General features: G+C 46.4%; 1 protein-coding gene across 12 annotated transcripts in view; it reads right to left on the bottom strand.

Annotated features, from left to right (window-relative positions):
• PPFIA2 (PTPRF interacting protein alpha 2) overlaps positions 1-12,706 on the bottom strand; it is a 656,694-nt gene that overhangs the window by 173,297 nt on the left and 470,691 nt on the right. For all 12 annotated transcript variants that reach the window (XM_063927696.1, XM_063927698.1, XM_063927701.1 and 9 more), the window contains one exon: positions 2,274-2,357. In XM_063927696.1, the coding sequence (XP_063783766.1) occupies positions 2,274-2,357 (84 nt within the window). The remainder of the gene's footprint in view (positions 1-2,273; positions 2,358-12,706) is intronic.

The following is a 12,706-nucleotide window of genomic DNA, read 5'->3' as shown; positions in this document are numbered from 1 at the left end:
CACCACTGTAGATGGGGAAAAAAGAGAGCAATATCCTACTACTGTTCATGATCTAAATTATATGAACAATGATAGCTTCTCTGTCTATCCTCTAGCCAAGTACAACAGCTCCAAAAGATACCGGAAGAAATATGCAGTCATTTATTTTAAAATGAATTCACTATAAAACAAGAAACAAACATGAAATTAAATAAAACTCAAAAATCGGATCACAGGAAATAACAGTAAAATTATTTGTTACAAACACCAGATAATTATTCTCGAGCCTAAAAGGCCTCACAATGAGTCAGACGCAGTGCTGATGCTTGCTGCATACCGTTGGCCGATGTTTATAGTCTGTGTGTGTGTCCTGACAGTCATCGCTCAGAGAAGCAATACACAATTGGACACAAAGTCTGAATTTTAGTGGGAGGTAATAGGCAGGTCACTAAAACTGTCTCCGCCCAAACATGTATAACTGCTCGCACGAGAGGCCATAATCCGATCCATACCTCCCAACTGTGCTGATTTTCATGGGACAGTCCCATATTTTGGCACTGTCCCATTGTCCCACCCAAGGGCTGCAGTGTACTGTGGGGGGAGTTGGGAGGCCTCCTGTCACCAAGCAGCGGGGAATAGATGCTGTGCGCATGTGTACAGCATTTATTCACAGGAAGTGTGGCAGCTGCTCCTGGAGCGCTAGGCATGCACTCACAGTGATGGAAAACAGGAGGCATGGCTCACAGTCACAGCATTCCTGTAAAGCCATGCCCCTTTTGCTGAGGCCACACCCCTTTTTTGGGTGCAAACACTGGAGTACAGAGTTCAGCCTACACAATGGCCCTCATTCCGAGTTGTTCGCTCGCTAGCTGCTTTTAGCAGCATTGCACACGCTAGGCCGCCGCCCTCTGGGAGTGTATCTTAGCATAGCAGAATAGCGAACGAAAGATTAGCAGAACTGCTACTAAATAATTCTTTGCAGTTTCTGAGTAGCTCCAGACTTACTTACAGATTGCGATCAGCTCAGTCCGTTTAGTTCATGGTTTGACGTCACAAACACGCCCTGCGTTCGGACAGCCACTCCCCCGTTTCTCCAGACACTCCCGTGTTTTTCCCTGACACGCCTGCGTTTTTTAGCACACTCCCGGAAAACGCTCAGTTACCACCCAGAAATGCCCCTTTCCTGTCAATCATTCACCGATCAGCAGTGCGACTGAAAAGCGCCGCAGGATCCACAGCAAAACTGCTAAGTTTTTAGTTAAATAACTAAGCGCATGCGCCCTGCATGCCTTGCGCATGCGCAATTAGCAACAAATCGCAGCATAGCGAAAATCGGCAACGAGCGAACAACTCGGAATGACCCCCAATGTTGGGAGGTTTGCAGATGGAGGAACTTCACCTGTCATAGGCCTGGTGCAAGTTTCTATGGTGCAACTGATGGCACTTCTAAAGACGCACAGAGACGGACATCAGTGACGTGCGGTGGGGTGAGGCAGGTGAGGCAGAGCCTTTCATGTCATACTAACGTTTGTACCAGAGTTTTGATTCTATAAAGTATATGAAAAATGCAAAGAATATGTTTGAAATATCTTCTTTGCATTATTCTAATCATTTTTATAACCAAAACTCTGGAGTAAAAAGTCTATGGCAGGTGAGGCAGTGCCTCACCTGCTGACCTTTTCCGCACTTCTCAGGTCATAACTCACCAAATTTTCAGAAGATTATACTGCTGCACCTGTGTATAACGCCCACATGTTGTACCCTTTGGCTCATATATTGCATTTAAATCTGGCTCTGGTGCTAGCCAGTGCCTCTTGAGCCATTTAGCTCACCGCACGTCCCTGACGGACATGCACTTTCTCAAGATGCCGGAAGTGTCTCAATTTGGGAAAATCGGCCACGGCATTAGCATCTGACTCACTCCCAGGATTTCTGATGAAAATATAAAACATAACACCAAGAATACTGAAAATAAAACAAAGCTGTAAATGAGAAAGCAGAAATAAACCTCTGCAAAATCATATACTTCTCTTTTCAATACAACACACACTTATAGGCAACCAACAAAATAAGTAAACACAAAAAATAGCAATGACACAAAAAAAATAAAAACAGAAAGAGCAGAGACATAAAAACTATGATATAAAAAAGCTGTAGCTGCACTTCATCCCTATGGAATTATTAGAACCAAGAACATGGGTAACCTCAGGCAAAGCCTGTACAGTATCGGTATTGTTATAGTTTTATTCAGGCAAATTATTTTTGATTACACCATTATTTTCCTTTATACACACCCTCTGAAGTTCTTGATTCTTCTCTTCAAGCTGTGTCTCCAAATGCCTCATTCGTTCCTCAATATTACCATGCCTTTCTTCTGCCTGTGGAAAAAAACCAAAAGGAGCTGACCCGAAATGTGAGTTCTTGGGAAGATGACGAGGTTATGTTCTGCAAGTAAGGTACAACTAGACCAAAGCAAGCTACTACTAACTGCAGACTTAGTCTAGGAACAGAAACCGTATTGAAGCAGGCAGCTGGACAGCATTGCTTGAAATGTGTCAGCTACACAGCCTGCGACATCAAAGCACTAGCAGTTCATTTGTTTATGAGCAATGAAGTCAGCCAAAGTGTAACATGCAGACTGTGCATGGTTTGAACACAAACCTGCCATCATAAATTGTAAGCCCTTGAAGCACTAAACTGCGCGATGGTTGATTATCAATAATTAAAGCATAAAAGAAAGAAAAAGAATTAAATCAAAACAAAATTAGATGGAATCTATTTAGCAATAGAAAGTAAAGTCCAGTAGGACTACCTTCCTACGTATGGAGATCATTTCCTGTAGCTTAGCTTCCATAACATATTGATTATCATCAGATGAGGTAGAAGAGGTTGGCTCAGACTAACGAGTTAAGGAAAAGGAAAGGGACAAAGTTGATCATATCAGGACAAAAGACTACAAAATATTAAAGAAAGCGTCACAAAATGTTTAAAATAATATGTGACACAAAGTTGAAGACTAGAAAATAAACTAATGACAAAACATACTATACTTTGGTTGGAATGGTGTAGTGATGATGTGTAATTAAAGTGTTCCAATTGCCTACACAGAGTGGAGACCGATACTGAAACAAATGCAGCTATCAATTCACTTACAGTATAATTAGTGGCAAGCACATCTCAGCAATGATGCCAATAATTCATAGTAACCTAACAATCTGTATCTTCATGAATTTTGGTTCAGCCCATACAATGGCTGCCCCGCTATGTGTAGGCGACAGGTAAATTTTAACAGAGTGCATGAAGCAGTCAGTCACTGGACATTTACTATAGTGAGAGATGAATTAAACACTAATTAAAACAAGTGCAACATCCTATTCTTGACTGTCAGATGGAATCACCATAGAAGACAACAAACCAAATAGTGAACCTGCCAGTGGAATATACTGTAAACGTACAGTATAACAGGTAAACTAGGTGTCTTCCAAAGACTAGCAATATGGGTTTGGTACAAAATCCCGGCAGTCGGAATCCCGATAGTCAGTAGACTGTCAGCGTAATCCCAATGGCCAGAATCCAGACACATTCCAGAAAGTATTTTCACAATACCCTTACCCCTAGTCCTAAACCTAACCCACCCCTCCAGCAGCCTAACCATAACCTCCCCCTCCAGCAGCCTAAACCTATCCCCTACACGCAGCCTAACCTTAACTCTCCCCCTAGTGCATGGGTCTTCAACCTCAGCCCTCCAGCTGCTGTGGAATTACACATCCCAGCATGCCCTACCTCAGTTTTAGAATGCCTTAATAGAAAACCATGGCAGAGCATGCTGGGATGTGCAGTTTCACAGCAGCTGGAGGGTGGAGGTTGAAGACACATGCACCTAGTGCCTGTCCTAACCCCAATACTTACTGGTGGTATGCTTTGGGATTCTGTCGATCAGGATCCTGCTGCCAGTCTTCTGACTGTTGGGATCCCGACTGCAGGGATTTTGAAAGTATCCCAGCAAGACATATCATACATATTCTTAGTTTAATAACTAGGATATGATGTGCTGATGGTAAAGGTTTTAGCAGCAAATGCCACTGGTTCCAGGAAATAGCATATTGTTATTTAGTTTTAAATCACATTTTAAATATCCATTTACTGCTTCTATTCACTAAATATATATATATATATATATATATATATATATATAGAGAGAGAGAGAGAGAGAGAGAAACACAGAGAGAGAGAGAGAGAGAGAGAGAGAGAGAGAGAGAGAGAGAACTTTTAGGTCAATGCAATTATATACATGCTTAAAGTGTTTGTCCTTGTCTTCACATTTTAATAAAGTAAGAATAATCTTAGCTGGATAAAAGGTAGTTCATTATTATTTAAAGAATGTTTCATTTAAGATATATCATTAATCAATCTACACCTTCTGTCTCTTAAATATTCAAATCTTGCTATGAAAAGCTTATTGAATAATAATAACAAACAAAACTGTTAGGACTGCAAACTCTTGAAACTGTCCACCTTTCATCTCTCTTGGCATCAGACACCCCAGGATGATATAGTGGAGGCATGACCTCCACAAGACCTCTGAAGGTGTCCTCTGGTATCTGACACAAAGTCGTTAGCAGCAGATCTTTTAAGTCCTGTAAGTTGTGAGGTGGGGCCTCCATGGCATGGACTTATTTTTCCAGCACATCCCAACGATACTTGATCGGATTGAGATCTGTGGAATTAAGAGGCCAGACGAGCACCTTGAACTCCTTGCCCTGTTCCTCAAACCTGTCCTGAACAATTTGTGCAGTGTGGCAGGGGGCAACATCCTGCTGAAAGAGGCCACTGCCATCAGGGAATACTGTTGCCCTGAATGGATGTACTTGGCCTGCAACCCTGTTTATATAGGTGGTACATGACAAAGTAACACCCACATGAATGGCAGGACCCAAGATTTCCCAGCAGAACACTGCCCAGGGCATCACACTGCCTCTGCCGGCTTGCCTTTATACCATAGTGCATCCTGCTGCCATCTCTTCGTTAGATGAGCAACACACATGCACCCGGCCATCTGACATGAAGTAAAAGAAAATGTGGTTCACAAAACCAGGCCACCTTCTTCCATTGCTCCATGACCCAGTTATGACGCTTATGTGCCCATTATAGGCGCTTTCAGCAGTGGACAGAGGTCAGTATAGGCACTTTATCCAGTCGGAAACTATGCAGCCAGCTGCAATGCACTGTGTGTGCTGCACCTTTCTATCATATTTACAAAAAAAACCTGGAGAGAGCAAAGTACTCTATGGGGTATATGCAATTGAAGTCTAAAGCTGCCGTCTGTCGAAAAGAAGTCAGTTTTCGACTTTTTTAGGTCGTAATGGGTTCCGACCTATTCAATATAACCCCAAATTATTCGACAAGTCGAGGAATTCGACTTGTCGAAGAGCACGTGGATCGGCGGAATAGCTGCCAATCCACGTGCTTGTGTCGAAAATGGGGCCAAAACCGACAGGTTTTGGCCCCCTTTTCGACCATCTCAATCCGACTTTAAAAAAAGTCGGATTGAGGACATGAGACCGGGTAGCGGTGCAGCGGGCTGCAGGGCACTACCTCTGATGGGTACCCCCGGCCGCCTGACAAGTCCTCCATCCGCCGCAGATGCCTCCTCCGGTTGCCGCTGCCAGGTCCCCCCGGCAGCATGACAGGTGCCCCCGGCCGCCGCAGATACCTCTCCCCCTGTTGCTGCTGACGGGGTCCCCCCCCCCCTCCGCTGCCTGACAGGTCCCCCGTGGTAGCTCCCCCCTGCCGCCGCCGCCAGCTACACCCCGGCAGCCGCAGGACGGGACACCAATGAGCAGACAAATCCGACAGTTGGATTTGGCCGCTCATTTGAATAGGGCTTGTCGGATCCATTCCGACAAATGCATGTCGGAATGGATCTGACTTTAATTGAATATACCCTTATATTTGGGCACTTAAATGTTAGTAATAGTTAATTAAATTAAACTTTAATTGGAATGCTCTGAAAATATTCAGAAAGAAATATCTCTAATAAACACATACTTAAAAAAATAAATAAATCCAAATTTAGGCCCATATTGATCAAGCCGTGGAGAGTAATACATTGCACAGTGATAAAGTACCAACCAATCAGCTCATAACTGTCATCAAACACAACCTGTAACATGGCAGTTAGGAACTGGTTGGTTGGGGCTTTATCACCATGCAATTTATTACTCTCCAAGGCTTGATAAATCTGGGCCATAGTCTTAATTGGTCTACAGCCAAAATAAAATGGTGTATGGCCCTCATTCTGAGTTGATCGCACCAAGCAACTTTTTCCTGCTGGTGCAATCAACTAATCTCCACCTATGGGGGAGTGTATTTTAACATAGCAGGGCTGCGATCGCTTGTGCAGCCCTGCTATGCTAAAAAAGTTTCCTGCAAAACAAGACCAGCCCTGGACATACTTACCCCGTGCGACGGATCCAGCGATGATGGGCACGACTTTGACGTCAGACATCCGCCCTCCATTCGCCTGGACATGTCTGCGTTTTCCTTACCACTCCCCCCGAAAACGGCTCCAAACGGTGAGTTGCCGCCCCAGAACGCCTTCCTGCAGTCAATCTTCTTGTGGTCGCCGTTGCGACTGCTTTCTTCATTGTCAGCGAAGTGCATTATGGCCCCCGCGTGTGCGCAGTAGTGACCCGGTCGCAGCTGTGCGAACGAAAGCACGCTGCGATCAGGTCGGAATAACCCCCTATGTAAGGTGGTGTTAAAATTAACTATGAGGTAGCAAACAGAGAAAGAAGAGACAAAAATAAGAATTTACTTACCGATAATTCTATTTCTCGTAGTCCGTAGTGGATGCTGGGGACTCCGTCAGGACCATGGGGAATAGCGGCTCCGCAGGAGACAGGGCACAAAAATAAAAGCTTTAGGATCAGGTGGTGTGCACTGGCTCCTCCCCCCATGACCCTCCTCCAAGCCTCAGTTAGGATACTGTGCCCGGACGAGCGTACACAATAAGGAAGGATTTTGAATCCCGGGTAAGACTCATACCAGCCACACCAATCACACTGTACAACCTGTGATCTGAACCCAGTTAACAGCATGATAACAGCGGAGCCTCTGAAAAGATGGCTCACAACAATAATAACCCGATTGTTGTAACAATAACTATGTACAAGTATTGCAGACAATCCGCACTTGGGATGGGCGCCCAGCATCCACTACGGACTACGAGAAATAGAATTATGGGTAAGTAAATTCTTATTTTCTCTGACGTCCTAAGTGGATGCTGGGGACTCCGTCAGGACCATGGGGATTATACCAAAGCTCCCAAACGGGCGGGAGAGTGCGGATGACTCTGCAGCACCGAGTGAGAGAACTCCCGGTCCTCCTCAGCCAGGGTGTGCCCCTGACCAAGTAGCAGCTCGGCAAAGTTGTAAAGCCGAGACCCCTCGGGCAGCCGCCCAAGATGAGCCCACCTTCCTTGTGGAATGGGCATTTACATATTTTGGCTGTGGCATGCCTGCCACAGAATGTGCAAGCTGAATTGTACTACACATCCAACTAGCAATCGTCTGCTTAGAAGCAAGAGCACCCCGTTTGTTGGGTGCATACAGGATAACAGCAAGTCAGTTTTCCTGACTCCAGCCGTCCTGGAAACATATATTTTCAGGGCCCTGACAACATCTAGCAACTTGGAGTCCTCCAAGTCCCTAGTATCCGCAGGTACCACAATAAGCTGGTTCAGGTGAAACGCTGACACCACCTTAGGGAGAAACTGGGGACGAGTCCGCAGCTCTGCCCTGTCCGAATGGACAATCAGATATGGGCTTTTGTGAGACAAAGCCGCCAATTCTGACACTCGCCTGGCCGAGGCCAGGGCCAACAGCATGGTCACTTTCCATGTGAGATATTTCAAATCCACAGATTTGAGCGGTTTAAACCAATGTGATTTGAGGAATCCCAGAACTACGTTGAGATCCCACAGTGCCACTGGAGGCACAAAAGGGGGTTGTATATGCAGTACTCCCTTGACAAACTTCTGGACTTCAGGAACTGAAGCCAATTCTTTCTGGAAGAAAATCGACAGGGCCGAAATTTGAACCTTAATGGACCCCAATTTGAGGCACATAGACACTCCTGTTTGCAGGAAATGTAGGAATCGACCGAGTTGAAATTCCTCCGTGGGGGCCTTCCTGGCCTCACACCATGCAACATATTTTCGCCAAATGCGGTGATAATGTTGTGTGGTCACCTCCTTCCTGGCTCTGACCAGGGTAGGGATGACCTCTTCCGGAATGCCTTTTTCCCTTAGGATCCGGCGTTCAACCGCCATGCCGTCAAACGCAGCCGCAGTAAGTCTTGGAACAGACATGATCCTTGCTGAAGCAAGTCCCTTCTTAGTATCTCTTGAAGTTCCGGGTACCAAGTCCTTCTTGGCCAATCCGGAGCCACGAGTATAGTTCTTACTCCTCTCCTTCTTATAATTCTCAGTACCTTGGGTATGAGAGGCAGAGGAGGGAACACATACACCGACTGGTACACCCACGGTGTTACCAGAGCGTCCCAGCTATTGCCTGAGGGTCTCTTGACCTGGCGCAATACCTGTCCAGTTTTTTGTTCAGACGGGACGCCATCATGTCCACCTTTGGTCTTTCCCAACGGTTCACAATCATGTGGAAGACTTCCAGATGAAGTCTCCACTCTCCCGGGTGGAGGTCGTGCCTGCTGAGGAAGTCTGCTTCCCAGTTGTCCACTCCCGGAATGAACACCACTAACAGTGTTATCACATGATTTTTCGCCCAGCGAAGAATCCTTGCTGCCATTGCCCTCCTGCTTCTTGTGCCGCCCTGTCTGTTTACGTGGGCGACTGCCGTGATGTTGTCCGACTGGATCAGCACCGGTTGACTTTGAAGCAGAGGTCTTCCTAGGCTCAGAGCATTGTAAATTGCCCTTAGCTCCAGTATATTTATGTGGAGAGAAGTCTCCAGACTTGACCACACTCCTTGGAAATTTCTTCCCTGTGTGACTGCTCCCCAGCCTCTCAGGCTGGCATCCGTGGTCACCAGGACCCAGTCCTGAATGCCGAATCTGCTGCCCTCTAGTAGATGAGCACTCTGCAGCCACCACAGAAGAGACACCCTTGTCCTTGGAGACAGGATTATCCGCTGATGCATCTGAAGATGCGATCCGGACCATTCGTCCAGCAGATCCCACTGAAAAATTCTTTCGTGAAATCTGCCGAATGGAATCGCTTCGTAAGAAGCCACCATTTTTCCCAGGACTCTTGTGCATTGATGCACTGACACTTGGCCTGGTTCTAGGAGGTTTCTAACTAGCTCGGATAACTCCCAGGCTTTCTCCTCCGGGAGAAACACCTTTTTCTGGACTGTGTCCAGAATCATCCCTAGTAACAGCAGACGTGTCGTCGGAATCAGCTGCGATTTTGGAATATTTAGAATCCACCCGTGCTGTCGTAGAACTACTTGAGATAGTGCTACTCCGACCTCCAACTGTTCTCTGGACCTTGCCCTTATCAGGAGATCGTCCAAGAAAGGGATAATTAAGACGCCTTTTCTTTGAAGAAGAATCATCATTTCGGCCATTACCTTGGTAAAGACCCGGGGTGCCGTGGACAATCCAAACGGCAGCGTCTGAAACTGGTGAGAAGGGCAATTTGGGACATGGAGGTAAGCATCCTTGATGTCCAGGGACACCATATAGTCCCCTTCTTCCTGGTTCGCTATCACTGCTCTGAGTGACTCCATCTTGATTTGAACCTTTGTATGTAAGTGTTCAAAGATTTCAGATTTAGAATAGATCTCACCGAGCCGTCTGGCTTCAGTACCACAAATAGTGTGGAATAATACCCCTTTCCTTGTTGTAGGAGGGGTACTTTGATTATCACCTTCTGGGAATACAGCTTGTGAATTGTTTCCAATAATGCCTCCCTGTCGGAGGGAGACGTTGGTAAAGCAGATTTCAGGAACCTGCGAGGGGGAGACGTCTCGAATTTCCAATCTGTACCCCTGGGATACTACTTGTAGGATCCAGGGGTCCACTTGCGAGTGAGCCCACTGCGCGCTGAAACTCTTGAGACGACCCCCCCCACCGCACCTGAGTCCGCTTGTACGGCCCCAGCGTCATGCTGAGGACTTGGCAGAAGCGGTGGAGGGCTTCTGTTCCTGGGAAGGGGCTGCCTGCTGCAGTCTTCTTCCGTTCCTCTACCCCTGGGCAGATATGACTGGCCTTTTGCCCGCTTGCCCTTATGGGGACGAAAGGACTGAGGCTGAAAAGACGGTGTCTTTTTCTGCTGAGATGTGACTTGGGGTAAAAAGGTGGATTTTCCAGCTGTTGCCGTGGCCACCAGGTCCGATGGACCGACCCCAAATAACTCCTCCCCTTTATACGGCAATACTTCCATGTGCCGTTTGGAATCTGCATCACCTGACCACTGTCGTGTCCATAAACATCTTCTGGCAGACATGGACATCGCACTTACTCTTGATGCCAGAGTGCAAATATCCCTCTGTGCATCTCGTATATATAGAAATGCATCCTTTAAATGCTCTATAGTCAATAAAATACTGTCCCTGTCAAGGGTATCAATATTTTCAGTCAGGGAATCCGACCAAGCCACCCCAGCGCTGCACATCCAGGCTGAGGCGATCGCTGGTCGCAGTATAACACCAGTATGTGTGTATATACTTTTTAGGATATTTTCCAGCCTCCTATTAGCTGGCTCCTTGAGGGCGGCCGTATCTGGAGACGGTAACGCCACTTGTTTTGATAAGCGTGTGAGCGTCTTTAATTTTCTATCGGGGGAAACCCACGCATCATCACACACTTCATTTAATTTATCTGATTTAGGAAAAACTACAGGCAGTTTTTTCACACCCCACATAATACCCTTTTTTGTGGTACTTGTAGTATCAGAAATATGTAACACCTCCTTCATTGCCCTTAACATGTGTGGCCCTAATGGAAAATACGTTTGTTTCTTCACCGTCGACACTGGAGTCAGTGTCCGTGTCTGTGTCTGTGTCGACCGACTGAGGTAATGGGCGTTTTAAAGCCCCTGACGGTGTTTGAGACGCCTGGACAGGTACTAATTGGTTTGCCGGCCGTCTCATGTCGTCAACCGACCTTGCAGCTTGTTGACATTATCACGTAATTCCCTAAATAAGCCATCCATTCCGGTGTCGACTCCCTAGAGAGTGACATCACCATTACAGGCAATTGCTCCGCCTCCTCACCAACATCGTCCTCATACATGTCGACACACACGTACCGACACACAGCACACACACAGGGAATGCTCTGATAGAGGACAGGACCCCACTAGCCCTTTGGGGAGACAGAGGGAGAGTTTGCCAGCACACACCAAAACGCTATAATTTTACAGGGACAACCTTATATAAGTGTTTTCCCTTATAGCATCTTAATATGTAATAATATCGCCACAAAAATGCCCCCCCTCTCTGTTTCTGTAGTGCAGTGCAGGGGAGAGCCTGGGAGCCTTCCCACCAGCAGTTCTGTGAGGGAAAATGGCGCTGTGTGCTGAGGAGAATAGGCCCCGCCCCCTTTTCGGCGGGCTTCTTCTCCCGTTTTTCTGACAACCTGGCAGGGGTTAAATACATCCATATAGCCCCAGGGGCTATATGTGATGTATTTTTAGCCAGCATAGGTACTTTCATTGCTGCCCAGGGCGCCCCCCCAAGCGCCCTGCACCCTCAGTGACCGTTGGTGTGAAGTGTGCTGAGAGCAATGGCGCACAGCTGCAGTGCTGTGCGCTACCTTAAGAAGACTGGGAAGTCTTCAGCCGCCGATTTCTGGACCTCTTCTCTCTTCAGCATCTGCAAGGGGGTCGGCGGCGCAGCTCCGGTGACCCATCCAGGCTGTACCTGTGATCGTCCCTCTGGAGCTAGTGTCCAGTAGCCTAAGAAGCCAATCCATCCTGCACGCAGGTGAGTTCACTTCTTCTCCCCTAAGTCCCTCGATGCAGTGAGCCTGTTGCCAGCAGGACTCACTGAAAATAAAAAACCTAACAAAACTTTTACTCTAAGCAGCTCTTTAGGAGAGCCACCTAGATTGCACCCTTCTCGGCCGGGCACAAAGATCTAACTGAGGCTTGGAGGAGGGTCATGGGGGGAGGAGCCAGTGCACACCACCTGATCCTAAAGCTTTTATTTTTGTGCCCTGTCTCCTGCGGAGCCGCTATTCCCCATGGTCCTGACGGAGTCCCCAGCATCCACTTAGGACGTCAGAGAAATATAACAAAGAACATACAGTAAGAGTAGAACACTCAGATTAAAGGAACAGGAACCACAGATATAACAACCTCTTGGGACTCCTCTATATACAGTATATAGCAGCGTATCAATAAATAAAAAATGATCCTTTAAACGCTAGTCTATAATGAACCTTGAACACAATTACAATGCAAAACACAGCACTGCTTTGAAGTGATAAGAACTGTACCAGGTAAAATCCTAGTTCTTCTACATTCATAAATAACGTTTATACAAGGCAGTAAATAGTGCATCCAACAACCAATGTTTATATTCACAGTGAAGAACCTGTGCAACAGTATACTATTGATATGTTTCAATCATTTATAAAAAAAAAAATGTTTTTTCTATATTGCATAACTAGGTACTGTATACAGAATGATATTAGAAAAGTCTATAAAGGATTGTTTGCTGGTACTGGAATTGCTGCTGCAGGGTGT

Source organism: Pseudophryne corroboree, chromosome 6 (genome assembly GCF_028390025.1).
Source record: "Pseudophryne corroboree isolate aPseCor3 chromosome 6, aPseCor3.hap2, whole genome shotgun sequence".
NCBI lineage: Eukaryota > Metazoa > Chordata > Amphibia > Anura > Myobatrachidae > Pseudophryne > Pseudophryne corroboree.
This window is presented reverse-complemented; position numbering and strand designations above follow the sequence as displayed.